The sequence below is a fragment of the Bombyx mandarina genome, chromosome 10 (genome assembly GCF_030267445.1).
Source record: "Bombyx mandarina strain Sakado chromosome 10, ASM3026744v2".
In the NCBI taxonomy this organism is placed as follows: domain Eukaryota; kingdom Metazoa; phylum Arthropoda; class Insecta; order Lepidoptera; family Bombycidae; genus Bombyx; species Bombyx mandarina.
The window spans coordinates 13,478,971-13,501,340 of record NC_143217.1 but is presented as its reverse complement, the minus strand read 5'-3'; the positions used below and the strand labels follow the sequence as shown (position 1 = coordinate 13,501,340).

At 38.6% G+C, this 22,370-nt stretch overlaps 1 protein-coding gene across 1 annotated transcript in view; it reads right to left on the bottom strand.

The window, feature by feature from the left end:
- The window catches only part of sprt (PDZ domain-containing protein sprite), a 58,440-nt gene that overhangs the window by 26,642 nt on the left and 9,428 nt on the right, over positions 1-22,370 (bottom strand). Inside the window, 2 exon segments of the mRNA XM_028179857.2 lie at positions 3,523-3,613; positions 7,023-7,120. Coding sequence (XP_028035658.2) covers positions 3,523-3,613; positions 7,023-7,093 — 162 coding nt within the window. The 5' untranslated portion in view covers positions 7,094-7,120.

The window sequence follows — 22,370 nt, the reverse complement described above, 5'->3', positions numbered from 1 at the left end:
GGCCAATCGCCTCGACCACGACTCGAGCACGGACCGCCGAGAATGGGCCTTCCGCGCCCGCAGCTCACTTTCGGGGAGACGCGCCACGCCCCGAGCACGAAGCTCGCTGCGCCACCTATAGTCGGCAGCGAGCGACTCCGCCTCCAGCTCCCTTGTTTCTACCATGAAGGAACATTGTATTTTTTTTTTGGTTTTTTTTATTGCCCTTGTAGGCAGATGAGTATACGGCCCATCTGATGGTGAATGGTCACCGTCGCCCATGGACTTCAGCAATGCCAGGGGCAGAGCCAAGCCACTGCCTGCCGCAAACATAAGTAGCCTTCCTGACTGAATGGCAGATGTTTTTTCTACATATGCCCTCCGGGTGCATTCCCAGTTGCGGAGCATGTTTCTTTGGACTTAATGAGATGTGTTACCAATGACTACTGTGATTACTAATTATTATTGAACATGTAATTCGACGAAACATGAATAACATCCAACAAGTACACGATCGACACGTGAGCACGCAATCTGCTTTCTCCTTCCCAGAGCATTCCATTACTAACTCGTCTCTGTTAGCTGAATACGCAAATGTTATTTCCATACGCAGAACTGATCACGTTTTCAATACTCTTATAAATCGATATATATCCTTTTACAAGCTTGTGCCCCAAAATTAGACTGTCTCAAGAATTCTTAAATTCACAGAAATAAGGAATATAGCATGTATGTACTCCTTTTTGTATAGCTTCGAACTAAACCGTTATTGTATTTAGTTTGATTTTGTCTTGTGTTTTCGGGTATCTGATTGCGTGCGGCTGAGCGGTTTTATTGAGGTATCATATTAGTAATTAGTGGATTTGTTTTTGGAACATGTATAAATTTTCATAATCTGCTTTAATGTTGTATGTGTTACTCAAAAAAAGATGTGTCTATAATAAGAGTATACGACTATGACCAGTATACGACTGTCTTCAATAATCCTAAGCTTTCTTAGTACCATAGAAAATCGTAACTGAAATCTCTGTGTAGATTGCTTTGATTACTGCATATACTTATATATAATACTAGCGACCCGCCCTCGCTTCGCTTCGGAAACTGTAATTTATTATTGATTTCTTCACTATTTCATGGATGTTATTATACATATTAACCTTCCTCTTTAATCACTCTATCTATTAAAAAAACCGCATCAAAATTCGTTGCGTAGTTTTAAAGATTTAAGCAGACATAGGGACAGACAGATATAGGGACAGAGAAAGTGATTTTGTTTTATACTATGTAGTGATATGTATAACATAAGGAGACATAATAGGAACCAATCAGGCACAATGTCGTGGCTGGGCATAGCTACGCCACAACAATATGGAGTTTACTACGTCTTGAGTCTTGAGATATGAGGTCGAAATCTCAGTTCCTACACGGTACTACACGGTAGTAGCGAGAGGTATCTCGCGGCATTATTGCATTTGAGAAACATAGGCGGTACTTACCCGGGCGAGTCACAACATTACAGAAGGTTAACTACTAATTTATGTAATATAATTCTGTATTAATTGTCTAAATTACATTCGACATTACTACGAACAATAGGCAACAAATAAACTCGACACGGCTCCTTACAATGGCCCGTGGGTTTGATGCGATTCTCAGCGAGCCACGTGGAATTAATCATTATGATTTAATAATCCTAATCCTAATGGATTATGTATATATTTAGAATACACAAAAATCTTATCCATTGTATATACTAATATTGCGAAAATGAGTAACGGGTTGGCTTAACGGTAGGCAGCGGCTTGGTTCTGCCTCTGGCATTGCTGAAGTACATGGGCTACGGTAACCACTCACCATCAGGTGGGCCGTATGCTCGTCTGCCTACAAGGGCAATAAAAAAAATTTAGTTTTTTGATTGTTTTTTTTGTTTCGTTCTCAAGTCTTTATTACTCATCCGATCATCATGAAATTTTGCCTATTGTACTATTATCGAGGGATGAACTTTCTTTTCCGTGTTAGGGTGACCGAAAACGCCTGCAAAATATAATAATTTAAGGGATAGTTAATCTCCTCTAAATTAAGATACAAAATGTTGGTAAATGATATTAATAATATTATTATACCTAATAAACTTTATGAAATTATTGTCTCGTTCTGTGTTTGTCTGGAAGAGATCGCTTTTAATCATAATTCTTGCCCTTATATAGATATACTGGATCAAATCCTTAAGTAAGGTAATAAATCTAGACGGTTCTTGATTCAATAGTGGTCTCGACCGCACATCTTTGCCTATCTTGTAGGTTTATGTATCTCTCTCTATTGCGGGCGTTAGAAGAGGATATCTAATAGGTCACGACCACGGCGTTAACGCTGCCGCCCACGCTGTGAGACGCGATCAGAGTCATTGGAATAACGCATGTCCCACCCTTAAATCATCCTGCCACACGGTTGTCTAATTGTGTACCTTTCTCAGTCTTGATGCGACTAGCTGCATTCAATCAGAGATTTTTTATTCTATTGCGTAGGTGGGTGGACAATTTCACAGTACACCTGGTGTTAAGTGGTTACCGGAGCCCATAGACATCTACAATGTAAAATGCCACTACTTACCTTGATATATGAGTTCTAAGGTCTTAGTTTTTATAGTACAACGGCTGCCCCGCCCTTCAAACCGAAACGCATTACTGCTTCACGGCAGAAATAGGCAGAGTGTTGGTACCTACCCGTGCGGACTCAGAAGACGTCCTACCACCAGCAAAAGTTTCCAAACAATATACGTAAGTTCTTGAAGTCTACATTAGTTTTGTTGAACGGCGGTCATTACCATGTTTTCATTGTAACAATCCCGTTTTTAAATCATGTGAAATAATATTATACGTCATGTTATTGTTGTAGATATATGTTGTGTAAATGTTATGTATGTGGGTATCATATTTGTATTATTTAGTTAATGTAACACAAATTTTTGTACGGTCGTTCTCACGTTCGAATTATTTATTCTATATGTAATCTACAGTGTGGGTGAAATCGGTTGTATTTTAGATGTTTCGTAATGATTAGATTTTCATTCGTCGAACTCGTCGATGATGACCAAGAGTTCGACGAACGAACTAACCCATAGTCACAGCCCACTGAGTTTCTCGCCGAATCTTCTCAGTGGGTCGCGATTCCGGTAGTATATACTACGAAGCACTGCTCTTGCTAGGGCTAGTGTTACCAAATTCTCTCAGGTTGAGCCCCTGAGCTCACCTACCCGTCCAGGCGTAGCTGGAATAGCCTCTTAGGTTACCATCGAATAAGTAGAGAAAAAAAAGTCAGCGAGTGCAAAGGCCATCTGTTAGCGATTCTTAATTAATTAGAGGTTGTGAGGCTTTCAAAATTGATATTGTGAATGCGCATTGCTATTATTAAAGTGAAGCTATTAGGTGTGTGTGTTAAATATCCTGAGGTTGATAGTATGTGGTTCTGTCTGGACGGGTTCCGGATAGCCCGCCTTCAGTCTGACGTGCCAATTATTTGGTGAACAGTATGACATGGACTCACCAGTGACGCGGATCTCTGCTGTTTGCTGAGGTCATGGTGGCTGCGGCTTCGGTCCTCTCCAGCATCAGAGAACTGCCCCGACTTACGACTGCTGTTGAAAAATAGCTTTTTAGTTCACAATTAATTGACTAATATTAAGGCTAAAATATAATGAAAGAAACGATAAGTGACGTCTGAGTTCAGTGTGGGCGCCATTTGGAAGGTAAGGCCAAGTTGACTTATAACATGGGCTGCCCTGTTGCTTCTCTGGGCTATTTCTGGGCTGAGGTGCCAGAGTAAAAACTACTTCCATTTAAACCCAAACAGAAGAGGGCCATTTGGATTGTTGATAATTCTGTGTACACGGATAGCTTGGAACCTCTGGGTCTACAGAGATTGTGGTGCTCTCTGTGTTTTATACAACATATTTCATGGCGAAGACTCTACGGCATTTGTTGAGATGATACCGCCATCTCTTTTTTTACCCTCACCACCGCCACGGAAACCCAGTTCATCCCTACTGCCCTACTAATATTACACTTTGTACAGACCGATACATAAAGAGTATGTTATTACAAAAAACGGTGGAAAGCGTTAGTGAACAGATTTTGAATGTACGTATAATTAACTGATAAGTAATTTCGGCTACGCTTTGCTGTGGCTTTGACGGATATTAATAACTTCCTTATTTGAACCGGATTTCGGTCATGATTTTATGTGTTTTAATTTTTTTCGCACGGAGCATTTACATTGCTATATTACATTGAAATTATTGTGTTCTCTTTGCTTATTAACGATAAGAAGAATATAGTCTAAACTATTTAGTAATTATTTTGTTTTGTAAGTTCTACGATACTTTCAAGGCTACAGTAATATGATAAGTCTATATTGAAACTCAGCCAACGGTCCAAGGTTACGGAATTGGGCCATAGTTTTTCTTTAAAATCTCGAATTACGTCAGCCATGACGAGACGCCGAAATAGTATAATTGTAAATGATATCCAAAGTACTTTGCAAAATATTTGATACTTGATGCTTTCGTTGACTAACTATGTTTCGATCGTATGAATCTAGAAATATGAAACTGACTAAATGTGTGTACGTTGAGGCCACAAATAGAAAAAATATGAAATAATTTCTCAAAAACAAAGGCTCGGGTAAAGGTAATGCCGGTAAGGTTCGGTCTACAGGATCGGGTATGTAATTCCCAGCGGCCACGACAAGAGGGTTCTCATGTCGTGCCGCCTTCTCAAAGTGGCGCAATGATGCCAACTGTAGATATTTACTGACTGAAAGCGGGCACCCGAGATCGGTAATGCAGTGGTAGATTTAATTCTTTTAATGTTCCTTGTACGATCGATCTTTATACGAACCTTTACCACAAGCTGTTTGTCTTGTATCGGAATTCCAACATAGAATATTACAACATCATATTAAATTCATATTACCATAAGAAGAGATATTGTGTGGGTGAGCGCGGTGTTCATCTAGAAACTTGTATGATACTAGTAATATTATTATTACAATTTCATATATTTATAGAACAATACGTATTATTCACTGTTGTTTAAAATTACCAACAATCAATAAAACTACTAATTTTTTGTGTGCTGTAAATACTGAGATAGAAGATCTCACGGTGTATTTTTTGGCTGGAACACAAGGAGTGAAGTTGTGTGATTTGTTTTATTTTGTCAATTTAGTGTTTCTTCGGGTTTAAATGTGCAATAACGGTGGCTTATTAACTGTTTATTATCTCTGAAAGTGCACAAATGTGGGAAAATGAAACAAAGCGGCTGGACGTAACTTCTCGGGATCCTCCAATAAGTCTACTAAAAATATCTCAGTAAATCACCACCATTTTACTGAGATTATATTTCATCCCATCCCATATCATCTCATCTTATGTCATTTAATTTCATCCCAGTTGATTAATGTCTCAAATCTTCATTTCATTTCATTTCACTCCTTATTATCATTTTTCATAACAAAAAAGATTTATAAATTAAAATAAGACATGACCTAAAGGTCTGAGTTACCAGGTCAGAAAATCCCTTAAAAAAAAAGATCTCTTTTTTTTTTTTTTTTTTCCTACCTAAGCTGATAGCCCTAGCGGCTATGTCAGCGTAACCCTAACTTTAGTAGGTGAGCTCACGGGGCTCAAACCTGACGATGTTGCTAACACGAACCCTAGCAAGAGTTGTGCTTCGCAGAATCTACCACCGGATCGGAAACGCGACCCACTGAGAAGATCCGGCGAGAAACTCAGTGGGCTGTGTCTGAGAGTTAATTTACTCGTCGAGCCCTTCGTCGCAAGCGACGGGTTCGACGAGAACGGTGACCGGTGCTTGAAGTACCTAAAAGCACCGTTAGTGGATCGGGAGGATCCGAGATGACGTGTTTTGGGCGACGTCGACTGCTTTCCATTCTGTCCGCAGGATCGGGAATGTAGTTACCGGCGGCCACGATGAGAGGGTTCTCGTGTCGTGCCGCTTTATCGAAGTGGCGCATGGACGCCGACTGCAGATACTTACTGATGGACTCTAAGTCCAGGTCGTCATGGAGGTCGACATTCCTGACGAACCACGGGGCTCCGACGGCTATCCTGCAAAAACGGGATTGAATGATTTGAAAGGATTTTAAGTGTATGCGGGCCGCGTGAGCGAACACTACACTTGCATAGGTCATACGGGGCGTATGCAAGTTTTGTAGAGTGTCACCTTATTTCTAAGGGACATTTTACTTCGCCTACATATCATCGGGTAGAGACGTCCTAGGATGAAGGCGGCACGATCGCGTACCGTCTTGATGTGGGGGCGGAATGTCATCCTACTGTCGAGGGTGACGCCTAAATATTTGACCTTCGGGGCCCACGGTATGGGCTGGTCGAACATCGTGATTGGGCGAACGGCGGGGGCGGGGGTGTTGACGCGCCTAGTCGGGAGAGGGATGCTCAGCGTGGTGTTCGGAGGGCGACCCCTTTTGAAGAGCACCGCTGTGCTTTTCGTGGGGTTAATGTCGATGCGCCACTTCCGGAACCACTGTCCCATGGTGGTAGCTGCGGTCTGAAGTCGTCGATGAAGCAACGCCTTCTTCCTACACGAGTAGTAGATGGCGGTGTCATCGGCGAAGAGCGCCAGATGGGTCTCCGGAGACCGGGGTATATCATTGATATACAAACTGAATAGTAACGGGGAGAGGGCGGAGCCTTGCGGGACTCCGGCTGTGACGTGACGGGGCCGGGAACGCGTTCCCTCGACTCGATATCGGAACGAACGGTTCGACAAGTAGTCTCGTATGATGAGCACGAGTCTGTCTGGCACTCCCATGTTATACAGTTTGTATATCAAACCGTTGTGCCAGACTTTGTCGAACGCCTTCGCTATATCGAAGAAGAGGGCTCCTGTCGGAATGGAAAAAGATCTCACGGTTATAATCATGCGACACGAGGTCAGAATCTCACTGTGGTCAAAGTAGATAGGATTTGGAATTATATTTTCCTCAATTATAGCTTTTATTACCTAGAAGCTGGTTTCCGATGAGCTCGGCGGCCCCCGCTTATCATAGAGAGGGTGCTCATCACGGCCGACATGATGATCCAGTTTCGGACTCATGTGATCTGCTGAAAAAAATAACGATATTAGCGACATCACATATAATTTATGTGCACTTGGGTAACTTGACACAAAGTGCAAGAACAGACTTTTCACGTTGAAAAATATACTTTTTTTATGATTGAAGCATTACTGGTGGCCCGGAGGCCTTTCCAATTTCACCAGAACAGGTGGGCGAGCAAAGGCTCAGCCTGGAGGGGTGGGATTTGCTAACAGCTGCCCGAGCGCCTCTGAAGGAGACCTAACAACTCAAGAGCAGCTGCGCGAATGAATCTACTACCCGCTGAGAAGATCCGGCGAGAAACTCAGGGGGCTGATCCATGGGTTAGGTTGCACGTCGAACTCTTTGCCGAGTTCGACGAGTACGGTTACCGGGGTTCCCAAGCCTAGTGTTAGAGCTGAGGGCATCTAATGCAAGAGTTATTAGATCTGATGGATCCGTAAGGACGTGTCTAGGGCGACGACGGTGACTGGCTCTTGCGTGATCAGGATTCGGGGAGTAGTCAGCGGCGGCAACGATAAGGCGATTATCATGACGCATAGTCTTATCTAGGTAACGTTCTGACGCTGACTTTATGTGTTTGCGGGGGAAAATATACCTAGACACTAAACCTATACTAATATTAAAAAGAGGAAAGATTTGTTTGTTTGTATTGAATAGGCTCCGAAACTACTGAACCGATTTGAAAATTTCTTTCACTGTTCGGAAGCTACACTGTTCCTGAGTGACATAAAAAAATTAGGGATCCTTACTAAAGCTCTAATAATGTAACCCAAGGTGTAAAAAAATTACCTAAAATATTCTTTACATTGCGTGCCCTGCGAAAACTATTGAAGATAGAATAAAATAATGCACTACGACTTTGTAGAACACATTATTACTTATTTACAAAAAGTGTCGGGACAGCATATGTTTAACTATTAAAAAAATAGCGTCAAATATCGTTGAAAGGACAATGCCCATTTTCTATGGGCGTTTGGGCCCCTAAAAAAAGTTGTCCTGTCATGATGGTTTTAACTTAATTTGAAGAAATATCGTTTCATATTCAGAAAACGATTTTTATATTCTCACCCAGGTTTAAGAGAAATCTGTTTTTTTCTGCAGCTAAAATTAAGTTGTTAATTGTTTTCTTCGAAATCAATAATCGCTCTCATAATTATTTACAGTATTAAATAAGTTAATTGTGGTTAATGTTGCTAGAAATAAACCCTTACGTACATTTTATCAATATTATATCCTTTATTAATAATAAAATGAAATGAAAATCCGGAAGCCGGCAACGATATTGTTGTTGTTGTTTTTAAATTCACCAATAAGCAGGCAAAGAGCGTAGCCTATACAGCCTAGTCTGTCGAAGTTATATATTTTTTATGTCAATAAAAAGCCGGTGTATCTCTTTTTATTGCTTTTTGGGAGTTTTGACGTCAACTCGACGAATACCACATTGACTGAGCATGAGCTTACGCAGACCTTTTATACACAATATTACAAATACAAATAATACAAATTACACAATAAACTATTAAAAAAACATTAAAATAAAAATTCAAGTGACGCTTCACTCGGGTTGCTGCCAAAACTCTCTGATCATATATAATAAGAATAGAGTAATGGTAGGCCATTGATATTTTTACTAATGGAATCATATTAATATCTAAAAATATTAAATAATTCATGGTTTTAAGTAATAATTATTATTACAATAAATATTGAATTCAACAAAAATAAACTAAGAAGCCTGTGAATTATAAGCATTAGCAATTTTTTTTTAATTTGTTGTTCAAGTCACAAACAACTCTTTCGTTTGACAGCATATAGGTTTACTATAAGGCTGTATGGGCTAAGCCCTTTGCCTATTGGCGAATTTAAAAACCAGGGCATGGATAGTTTTGGGATGTTATCAATTAAGTAATTTATTTTTTTGGAAAACAATGCCAGGTTGAAAGAAATGTTGATACATAAACTAAACAACGTGAAAAATAAGGCATAGTTTTTCAAGTACAAATAGTTTTGACATAAAGTTGGCCCACTTTTGGGCATTGTCCTTTTTGTTAAAGACCCGAGCGGAGCCGGCCGGAGCGAGCCGCTAGTATTAAATATTTTTGACAGAGTTACTGACTCTGACTTGGAATGTAGCCCGGAGCACGTAGTACAGTGGGCACTATCATGTCAAAAGACCAACGAGTTAACAAAAATAATCTGAGATTAAATTCGAAGTGTGATTACGGTACAGTATTTAAAAAACTACATTTCATAAAATTACTGTTATATAAAACTTAATACCCAATAAAAGTTATTTCATGTAAAATAATATAATAAAATGTTTTAATTTACAATAGGAATGACGACTTAAGCGTCTAGATAACATAAAAAAGGCCTATGTATCGATAACAAATCATATGTCAAGGCAGACGAAATAAATTAGCTAAACATAAATGTTTTTGCACACAAACTGACAATACGTCTAAACATAAACCTCGCAATTTACAAATTTATACAGAAATAGCCTTAAGATTATTTTTGTAAGCTGTTAAATCCTCAAAGCTACATTAAGCTGTCAGAGTTAATGAAATTATAGGTTATAGTCGAGGATAAAGTGTAAGTGCATGAAGATTGTTACAATGTACAGAGATATTAAGTAAAATAAAGTTTAATTTTAAAGAGCAACATAATTTATTATATACTATTCCCATATAAAAACATTCACCAAACATTTACTGATGGTAGGACCTCTTGTGAGTCCGCGCGGGTAGGTACCACTTCCCTGCCTATTTCTGCCGTGAAGCAGTAATGCGTTTCGGTCTGAAGGGTAGGGCAGCCGTTGTAACTATACTGAGATCTTAGAACTTATATCTCAAGGTGGGTGGCGCATTTACGTTGTAGATGTCTATGGGCTCCAGTAACCACTTAACACCAGGTGGGCTGTGAGCTCGTTCACCCATCTAAGCAATAAAAAAAAACATTCCACAATTTTGAACCAGTGAAATCGGTGCTTTTTTCTATACACCAAAGAGAAGATTTTCATCGAGCGAGTGAGTGTTGATGATCGGTAGACATGAACTGAACGTTGTTGTTGTTATATACACATTTATATTACGTACAATGTTTTGAAAACATCATCAGCGCGATTCAAGGCTTTCCCAAAATTCGTATATTCTAAATTTGAGGGGATTGGGTTGTGTAGGTGATGAGGGGCTATTTAAAAACACAACTGCTTCATTATAATTATATTGCAGATAGCTTGAACACTTTTACACCATTATAAAATTATTATCTTTATATTTTTTATAAAACTATGTTTCTCTTATGATAGCTACCGTTAGACACGGTATTTATTGTTGTTATGTTTTTGTATGCTGAAGATCGCACCATGTTATTAACATTGATTATTTTTCTTTAAAATTGACTTAAGTTTTCAGGTTAATAACATAATAATGAAATATTATAGTAGTGCCTTCGAATTTTCATTCTTTCAATGTTAAATACTAAGTACCGCCGCTCTGCCCGTGTCTATTACAGCTGCATATGAGCACCACCATACATTAAGGAAATGAATTCTCTTGAGACATGAAATCCATAAAAAACGTCAGAAGAATCTAGCAGTAGCAGCTAGACGTGGCCGGATTCGTGCAACCACTTCTGACGTATATGGCCTGTTGTCGTTTTTGATTCACGGCCGTATACCCAGTGAATATGATTTGCACCAACAAAACCCACTTTTCATTTCGTTTTGACCTCAACAAATAATATTGTGGCAAGTCTAAGACCATGACGGACAATTTCCCAAAAGTAACTCCGTGAGAAAGTACATATAATGAAACCCTATAAACCACAAAGAGCACTTATAGGTCACGCCCACAACCGCATTTCCGTTATTGCAATACAGATACAACATATTATGCCGTGGCTCAGTGGGATCACAGTTCGGAATTGCAAATCTCTGAACTAGAGACGAGATAGAGATTTTTGATGAATTACGAAAGGCTGTTTGTAGGCTGTTCATTCATCTAATTTATTTGTTAGAAATGAGGGATATGGTAGCTTACTCAAGCACTTGTTGACAATAGGTAAAAGACTTTCTGGAATAATCCTTAATGCTCCGCATTAGGAAATCGGAAAGCTCATATTTTTAAATTGACACAACACAAACATTTTGCCATTTATGTCACACGTTGTGGTTGATTTTAAAAGTGTTATTAAAAAGGCGAACCATTGGGACCTACTTAGATCGTTTTGATTTTATTGAGAAGCTTGATGACCTTTAAATTGTTATGTTATTGAAATGAAAATGAATTGAAAATTTGATGTATGTTCGTAAACATATTGAGGAGTTTCCTAAAATGTCGGACATACCTACATAATAGAAATACTAGGAACAAACACAAGCTTGTTGTGCCGATGAGTAGGTTACATAAGATACGAAATGCATTCGGGTGTTTGTCTGTGCACCTGTACAACAAAATCCCACAAGATGTTCAGAACCTACATATATAGGTACATAGGTTTAAGAAAACTATTAAAGAACATCTGTGCAATAATCTATCTAGAAGATTGCACAAAGTGGGAATGAGTTGCTCGCTCCGGGCATTTCAATATTGTAATAATTGTTATGTTATAATACTTATTGTAAAAATGAATATTAAAAAATAATAATAATAATAATAATCTAATATTTAAAAAAAAAAGGACATGCCCGCTGAGTTTCTTGCCAATTCGTCTCAGGACGGAGGCTAGTTCTTGTGAATTGGCAGTATGTTGATCTTTTGACGTTCAACAAGTATGTACTTTCATTTATGTTGAATAAATTTTTTTTTGATTTGATTTGATTTCATTTCATTGATGTATGTGAGCTGCGAGTTAATCTGTTTATATCAATAATAATTTTTTTAACCACAATTCGATCCTAACAACGTCATGCAAACTCTTTACTGGGATTCATGTTATCTAGGCGACTGGTATTAAAATAATTGAAAAATAGTTGTGTTTATAAATTGTCTTCGAAGTCAAGCAATAAAAACATCCGCCAGGAGAGTCTTGCGCTAGAAGCACTCGAGTAATTGAAGCAAATATCTCAGGGTTGCCATCCACATGATGTTGGGCTGGCGTCTATTGGGTTAAGAGAAACAACGGTCATTCATGTTGCAGTCTTGCTAGTAATCGGACTCAAGCATTATAAATTATAGGATTTAAAAAGTATTAAGCGCTACTAGCTTTTGCCCGCGACTTCGTCCGCGTGGAGTAGTTACTTTGGCATAACGCTAAATTTTACCTGCGACTTCATTTACGTAGAAAGAAAACAGAAACCGATTTTGAAACATTGTTTATTGGTGCTCCGTTTGTAATGGTCTTAGCGTGATGTTATATAGTCTATAGCCTTCCTCAATAAATGAGCTATCCGAAACTGACAAAAATCAAATCGGACCAGTAGTTCCTGAGATTAGCACGTTCAAACAAACAAACTCTTCAGCTTTATAATATTAGTATAGAAGTATAGATTGTATACTTTGAATGAAAATGGTAATTGTAGACGGGCTATATTTGGGAGTGATTTTTGGTAAAGATGTATTTTACGGTGAGGAGGGTTATATATTATTATTATATATTACCAACGAACCCGACAGACTTTTTCCTGTACACACGTCTTAAATCCGAATTTTTTTAAATTTTGTTATAAAATACATTTTTTTTTGTAGTGGACTGAATTTTGTAACTATACCATTCTTCAATCCACATAAACAAACCTAAAATTTAATTAAAATCAGTCCAGCTGTGTAGGAATAATTCCCTAACATATCCACGGACAGAAGAATTAAAATTATTTATGGTGGGTATATTAAGATATTCCTTTTTTGTTTTGTATTAGAGAGTAATGGTTTTTTTTATTTATTTTTAGTAAAAATACACGAATGAAACCAGATGACGCACGTTGTATCTAAATAATTTCGTATAGTATAAAGACGATACAGCTCCAGTTAATAACACAAGTTCCAAACATTCACAGTTATATACTTATAGTGAAATTATTCAAGACTCGCCTAAACCGGTCCAAGGCGCGGTTTACATTTTTTTATCTGTTTTGTTTCGTGCCATACAATCTTCTTTGAACTTCATTTTATTTTGTTAGTTTGAATTTAAACGCGAAACCAGCGGCATAAGTACGTAGCACAGGATGCTTTGTTGTCTTATAAACTTTCTCTACAATTTTATAAGAAACTAACTGTACCCGTCTGCTTCGCTGGGCATTTAAAATTAACATTATTATTTCTCACCCCCACAAAGATTCTCATCATTAGCGCCCCCGCAACAGGTGTAGGGAATCCAACACTCATATAAATATTAGCCTATCCATTAAGTTTTTCTACATGGATACCAAGTCTCAAGTCAATCGGATGCATGGTTCAGTAGTTATAACGGGACATTCGTAAAAACCACTGTAGATTTATATATTAGTATAGATATGAGTTTATTGCTGGTGTCGATAGAAAATCTTGTGCAGACTCACAAGATGTCTCAGTAATACGATCCTGTCTATTTCTGTCATGTAGTAATCGCGTGGTTTACCGGGTAGAACAGCTCTGGTACCAATTTGCATTTCATTCTTCAGACCAATGTAGTGGGATTTCAAATATTCAGTAGTGTCATTATTAATATCAGAGGCAGTTCAGGAAATTTCCGATTTATGTTCTTCTGAGAAAGTGCAGTCTCATTTTTCTCCAAATTTTTATGTAAAAGATATTTCGTATGAAGAAACCTCAACATTAACTCAAAGTATCTGAGGAATGTCGGACCAAAATCGTCGGAGAAATTCTTCACACTTCCTTAAATGTGAACCGTATGTTCCATAATGGTAAAGTTCGTTTTGTAACAACCGGATTAAAGTAATACATAGAGAACTAGCGTTGGTTGTGTAAAAGTAAAGTAAAATAGTGTTAGCGAGGAAAATATTTAAAAGATATAATTATATATACAATTAAGATATTATGAACTTATTGCTTGTGGGCACTCTTTTCAGGCATCACGATGACCCTCTTCTAACATGAGTCTTAGAGAGAGTTAGAAGAAAGATAGCAAGAAGGCACTTCGTGTGATTAATTGACATATTATACTTGTATATCAAGTCCTAAGATTACGTATGGTCATCGACTCTAGATGTATGTGGCCATCATTCGACCGATTATCCTGTCGGCGATGATAATAGAGCGCAAGGAGTCTCTCCGTGCTCTATCATTAAAGCAATCCACACATCTATTGTACAGTTTACCAATTAGTGGTGTATTCGATTATCTGCTTACCCTGATGTATAGGGTACGACCGTAATGGTACTTAAACTTAGGAATTAAAATGTATTGTTGCCTTTATTATAATGATTTTATAGTACGAGATAATTATCTTCAGAACATGATAAGTGTACTTATATCAAACGATGCGACTATATCGGGGTTCGAATGCCGCAAAGAGGTGCGAATTTTTCCATAATAAAAAAAACAGTTTCATTAACCAACGGTTTCGCTGTTTTGCGTGAATTGCGATCCATTAGCCACCATTGATGACCATTATTTATTTTTTTATGATTGAAAGATTACTGGTGGCCCGGAGGCCTTTCCAGTTTCACCAGGACATGTGGGCAAGCAAAGGCTCAGCCAGGAGGGGTGAGATTTGCTAACAACTGCCCGAGCGCCTCCGAAGGAGACCTAACAACTCAAGAGCAATTGCTTCGTGAATTAATCTACTACCGGATAGGAATCGCGACCCACTGAGAAGATCCGGCGAGAAACTCAATGAGCTGATGCATGGGTTCAGCGAGTTCGACGAGTACGGTTACCGGGTCCCTAAGCCTGCTCCTAGTGTTAGAGCTGAAGGCGTCATGATAACTATTAACCATCAATCGAGCCGTATGCTGGTCTGCTTATAGCGACAATTAACAAAAACAATACATGTGTCCACAAACGCCTTTCACGAAGATGGAATAGACATCACTTAGACCCGAAATGACACAATTACTGATGTTACTGTAAACTGAACTGCAGCTTCTATTACATTTTAAACAAAATGTTTAGTGAATTAATTATTTTGTGAATTTTCAGTTACGTTCTCATTAAAATATAACATTTGTATAATGCCGTTATTAAATTTTGAATTAATTTGACTGTTATGGCTACTGTTCTGTTAATTAATTTTTATTCAAAAGTAATCTTCACAAACTGATAAGTGGGTATGTTGTTGAATTATTCATGAATCGAAAAAAGAAACAAGATATTAATTCAAACATAAGCTTTTCATTGAACTCTGCTGGTGAGAATCCGTGGGATACGCCTGTTTTGTTTCATCAATTTACTTACGTCTTCAACGCAGTCGTGCTCACCACAACTTGTGCGGTCGTCGACTAGACATCACAGGTTCGAGACTTGGTAGGCAGCAGCTTGGCTCTGCCCCTGCCATTGCTGACGTCCATGAGCGACAGTGACCGCTTACCATCAGGTGGGCCGTATGCTCGTCTGCCTACAAAGGCAATAAAAAAAAACTTGGCACGTATTTTATTCTAGTGGATGGGTTGACGAGCTTGAGGCTACTTCGTACTACATAAATGACCTATGGGGCCCATAGACATCACTACGTAAATGCAATACGAGTTACAAAGTCGAAGTTCCTATACGATAAAACTAGGGAAAGCAGTTCGTCACCAAATGTTGGTTAAAAATATAAATAATGAAATAAACGGTAACTAAACTAAAAGGTTTTTTTTTATTGCTTAGATAAGTGGACGAGCTCACAGCCCACCTAGTGTTAAGTGGTTACTGGAGCCCATAGACATCTACAACGTAAATGCGCCACCCACCTTGAGATGTAAGTTCTAAAGTCTCAAGTATAGTTACAACGGCTGCCCCATCTTTCAAACCGAAACGCACTGCTGCTTCACGACAGAAATAGGCAGGTCGGTGGTACCTACCCGCGCTGACTCACAAGAGGTCCTACCACCAGTAAACGTAGGAAATGTAGGTAAACGAAGGAAGGTAATAAAATTTTTATTAATTGTTATTCTAAGAGATATACATAAATGACTTTTTATAATGAGGAATGCTCGTGCCGTGCGGCCCGCCCCGCGGATGCGAAGACACGCTTCGGTGACTACCGACGTTTTCATTCCACGGAAAACACAACCGCTCACGTTTACATTTGAATAAATAAAATTAAACGTTTGTAAAAAAAAATGTTGTTTTCTTTGTATATTTTCTCGTGTTTCCGAGAATTGTCGATGGAGATTCTTCGATTCTTCGAAATGGAGAGTATTCGAAAGTTCGGATTTTTTTACAAGATATTCGAATATGAATTGAATTATTTCTTGTATTTTGTTATCATGAAAACTCTAAGGTCGAAACGATGGAAACAATTGAACAAAAATATCAAACGTGTGGTGATAGCTATGACAGAACACAAGAGATTTGACCTCGCTGAACCCGTCGCTTGCGATGAAGGGCTCGACGAGTAAATTAAGCCATAGACACAGCCCCCTGAGTTTCTCGCCGGATCGTTTCAGTGGGTCATGTTTCTAATTCGGTGGTAGATTCTGCGTAGCATTGCTCCTGCTAGGGTCAATGTTAGCAACACTTCTGGTTTGAGCCCCGTGAGCTCACCTAAGCGTCAAGGTGAAGCTGAAATATCCTTTCAAGGTTATCAGCATAGGTAGGAAAAAAAAGAAATTTGACAGACGCCTGAATCTCGCTAAAGACATTTTCAAGATAAGTTTACATATTTACAGCAATTTCCCAGCTCGGCGGGAGATCTTTCCTTTGTCGTTACCTCCTACAACGCAATATGAAATCGTAATATTACTTATAATTACGTATACGACTCGTAAAAACTGAAGAACACACCATATTTTTAACAATTTAACTTATTCCACGCCTACGTACGAGGTATATCAGCCTACTGGGTTTCGTAAGCTATACACATGTTATAAAATGATAATCTGATCGGCTATTTATTAGCTCACTCGTAATTATACTACGAATTGCATATCTTTCGCTTATAGAGCCACATCACCCACACGCAGTGTTAATCGGATGTTTTAAAGAGAAACCCACGAAAAAGGTTTGTCAACTTTATTGCTACGGATCTTGAATGAAATATTTGATTAATTTACTTGATTTCGCGACTAGTACATGTAGTTAAAAAAAATCTTTTACGATTCAGTGTCTAGTTCTTATTTTATTTTTAACGTTTTGAATACTTTATAGTTTTAGTTGTCAGAATTTATTTTATTTTATTGATGAATTTCTGTTTCGTTTGTCAATAGATATGTGTAAGATTTATTGTAAAATAACTATAATATAATTATTAACAATTTAACATTTTAAAATTAAGATAATATTTGGATTGCCATGTGGCAACACTGATAGTAGAACAATGGCGGTAGTAGGGACGATTATTAAAAACGGCGGAAAACGAAGTACAGGGGGTAGTTGAAAAAAACGTGTAAGGCCATGTGTTTGTGGTGAAAACATTAAAAAAGGTAGGCAGCGGCTTGGCTCGGCATTGCTGAAGTCAATGGGCGATGGTAATCACTGTCCATCAGGTAGACCGTATGCTCGTCTGCCTACAAGGGCACTAGAAAAAAAACGTATCTAAAAATTTGTAAGAGTGGAAATATAAATATGTCAGTAAAGAATTAAGCGAACTACTGCAATCCCTGTATTGGTTCCTGGCTATCGAAGACGGAAGTTCACATAAGAGTAGATGAACCATTTCAAGCGGATGACACTTTAAAAAGTAGAAAGAAGTCGACGGTCGTCACAATGAAATTAATTTGGAAAATTTCTTTTTTGTCACATATAATTTGAAGTGTCGTAAAGGGTCAACAATAGCGAGTGACGTGGGAGCGTACCACAATACCCTCGTTACACGGTCCGCGACGCCAGCACCTGCGCGGATCCGTCACGGTCCGGTCGACTCACACTTGTACACGCGGGTCACGGCTCAGAACTGCTGGAAACACGGCCAAGAAAATTAATATCTTAATTTTATTGAGTTCGATAACCGCCATTGAACGGTTTTGGGCATTAATTGATACCTAAGAACACCGTTATCTACCTCAAGTCATGAGGTTGATGTAGCGATAAATCCGCAAGTTACGCATCGACATTATATTGGATGAGAGATCTATTGCTTGACTTCCGTGTGCCTAGAATAACGAATACTAAAACAGTTTTACGATACGTGTAAATGCTGTAATTATATTTTACAGTTCTCATAGCACTAATAGCAAATAATGTTGTGAGCTCATGTGAGTTGCTACTTAATTTGCCGCCAAGCAATCAAGCTTGAAACTGAAGTCAAGTTTGGGACAGCTATTCTTACATACATAGAATTATAATCTAGTTTGAAGTTTTATGGCGCGATGTTATCATCTTCATCAAACACTTGTCCATTGGTGGACTCGAGGCCTCTTTCAATTTGCGCCATTGAGTTTGGTTTCGGGATCTACTCATCTACTCCCTGCTGACCTCACTTTCTGGGTGTAATATGGACAGCAGCGTTAGCTTTTTCGTATATATACTATACTATGAGAATGGCTCAATTTCAATGGTATTCAATCAAGCGACTAAAATACACCCAAAGTCACCCATTCAGAAAATGAATAAATACATCTCTCAAAGACTGTCGTCAACAGTGCAATACAGGATACTCCGATATTTTGGACACGTACCGCGACGGCCAGCAGAGTCTATCGAGAGACTTGTTGTTCAGGGTAGGATCAACGGTAAAAGACCTCGTTGACGAAGCCCCATGCGCTGGATTGATCAAGTGAAAATCTTTACCAAAACGCCACTTAACGAGTGCGTGTACCAAGCCTCAGTTCAGGAATTATGGAGAACAGCTGTCAAGGCTTTAATAAACAAAGATTCCACGTGACCACGACTTCTCTGTCAACAGTAACCGTCTATAATGAATAGCCTTAAAGTCTAGCCCATGTTTCCTCACGGGTGTCGTAAAAGGCCGCTAATGAATGGACATTAGCGTTCTGTTATTATTAAATTAACGTACTGTGATCGCCAATTGGCATTTACAAATGATAAGACGTATTATGCACCCACATGGGTACGTACCACCATTCTGACTTTTTCAGCCACGAAGCAGCTCATACGTTCAAAGACAACTGTTATAAAATACAACGGACACTAAAACTTCTTGTTTCAAGATGACCGGCGGCATTCACCACTCCGATAACCACTTAACACCGGGTAGACCGGTATATTTGATAATGAACAAAATGCTATCACCATTCTTCTTCTCAGTCGTATACTCCTGCTGGAGTGGTCGTGGTTACGTGTCTTAATAATTGGTTACTCTTTTGAGAGACTTCTCCATCTCTCTCTATTTGTGGCGGACCATAGCCATGCCAATAGTCATTGAATCAATTGTCAGTCTATTACATAAATTCTTCACACAAATTTCCACACTACATTTTCTAGCATCGTTAAAAAAAGGAGCAACTCCTTATATTATTAAAAATTGAAAATGTATGTAAAAATATTCAGAATGCAATTTGTTCGAATTGCTTACGCGTTGAACAGGGATCGAAACTAAACCGGTATCAATTACTCAGTTAACATATCCTTGCCTGAATACGTTTTACGATCAAAGAGAAATATGAACGGAATTCAAGGTGCAAATATAATGTGATCTACGAAGCAATCTGGCCTGGGCTTCGCAACTTTTCGACAGTGTTCCTATTTTGTGTGACGTCATAATATTCCTTCCTGATTTAACATGTTTAGATGTTAAGTGCTCTTTTATAATCGCATCTTTCATCATTATTCATCGTGTTTTTTTTGTATTGAATCGTCAATATGTTCACCGCCCTGATGTTAAGTGGTACCATGAATCTCAATAGTATAGTATAACAACGGCCCCATCTTTCAAACCCGTAATTACGCTTTATATATTTTTATTGCTTAGATGGGTGTACGAGCTCACAGCCCACCTGGTGTTAAGTGGTTACTGGAGCCCATAGACATCCACAACGTAAATGCGCCACCCACCTTGAAATATAAGTTCTAAGGTCTCAAGTATAGTTACAACCGCTGCCCCACCCTTCAAACCGAAACGCATTACTGCTTCACGGCAGAAATAAGAAGGGTGGTGGTACCCACCCGCGCGGACTCACAAGAGGTCCTACCACCAGTAAAAATTTTCATGGGTTAGATCGATCTGATTGTGAGACCTCAAGCTTAGGGGGTCGCATTGAATGGACACGAAGAGAATGATGTCAACGTCTGGCCACCAATAAAAATACTATTCTAAGAACAAGAGCATTTGTCATAATCCGTAACCTAAGTGTAAAGTCAGCCTTACCACATCGTCACGTGTGAAGAAACCGTTTATTATCAACACACACGTCAGTAATGGATTTTTTCGCTACCTAGTTATTTTCTTGTAATTGGATATGGCTCGATTGTCGAATGTTTCGTATTGAAAAAAAAAAACATTTTACGTTTGTGGAAAGCTGTACGTCGCGTATTTGTGTCGGAGAAAATTTACAATTTTTCATCAACGTCATTATACACGCTCACACAGAATGTATCTATATTTGTGAATGTGGACTGCTAGGTTTCTCTTACGTGTATGTAGCATCACTTAAGCTCTATATTATTTATTATTTTAGTGTTCGCTCACTTCCAGAACGACTGTACAGTCTGGAAATTTACAAATAAATATAAATCCTATTAATAAAATTAGCCCTTATCCATAGAGCAATTCATAAAGGAAGTGCTTTTTTATTCATGTATCCAATAAAAGCAATTAATACAAAGCTTATTCTCTGAAGTGTATAAAGTTATATAATTTAATTTAATTCTATTGATATTTTAGGTTATTGTTGTTATTAGATTAATTAGTTTACGTCAACTATTGTAGAGTTTTACCCTTCAAGAACTGGGAACCGGTTACACTGAACGTACAGGGGGACCCTAATTTATACTTGTGTTCGTGAGGCCCTTTTGAGAAGTGATTATTACATTAGACTTGAAATGTTAAAAACCGGATTAGCTGTAGTACTGTTTAATTTGCTTCTCCAGCTTTTCGCTTCGGTTTCCTCAATACTGAGGGTCGTGATCACCTCCTTGCAACAGAGTTTATTGTAGATTACTCTACACCATTTGTCTACCTGCCGTCGAATGTAGAGCATCGTGGACTTTGGTGTCGAGAGTAGTGCGGATCTGGTCTGTCTAATGTGGCCTATGCCCGGTGGTCTTTTTCCGTCCACTTTGCCAGCAACCATTAGCTTCTCCGAGTTGCCGTCATTTAATTTGCAAGTTCCGATAAATGAATAAGTGTTTAACGAGATTCATCCATTGAAGTTAATGTTTTATAACGTAGACTAGGGAAAGCTATTTCAGGGCCACTGATATTAAGCGTTACTCGTATGGTAGCTTCGGAACGACATAAATTATTTTTTCCTCTTCGACATCAAGCTCATACAATCAAGTTTCAAGTTGGGCAAACATTTTCACTACTTCACGTTCCTAGTTAACTCTTCTCTAGGACATTACTTTGGGTATTCGGGGGAAGACATATTGTGAACTTCACTAGCTTCTTGTCTAGCTTGCTGCGAAGTAAAAATAAGTTCTAGTTTGTTTGATAGTTTGATTTTAGCAATATTCCAATAAGATTGATTCTTCAATATAGTCTCAAGGTACTTGTGAATGTACTCTCCTGTGCGTCCGCTGTCGCCAATATCCGATGTCGTGTATGACTGGCATATTTATGTCCTTTACATACACTTCAGCTAAAATCAGTAACGTTAAAATCATAAAAGCACATTTTTTAATGCAAACTCATACGTAAAACTTTAGTACAAAAGCTCGTCATCTCGTGACAATACCGTCAAATTGACATTTACACCATTGATATAAATAAAGCGGAACGACTGTGTGTTAGTCACGCCACTTGTATTCACGATGGTCTAAGTCATCAGTTCCTGTAGGTGAAATGCATTTTTACAATTTGAGGTTTCATAAGTGCAACAAGTCTAGGGATTGAGAATTTACCAGAAGAGAGAAGAGAGAAACGACCGCATAGATACCACTCTGCCTATTTCTGCCGTAAAGTAGTAATCAGATACAGTCCACTGAGCTTCGTGCCGGATCTTCTCAGTGGATTCAACTAGTGCTAGTAACGTCCTCAGGTTAGAGCCCCGTGAGCTCGCCTATTTGCTCCGTGATGCTGGCATAGCCTCAAAAGGCTACCAGTTCAGG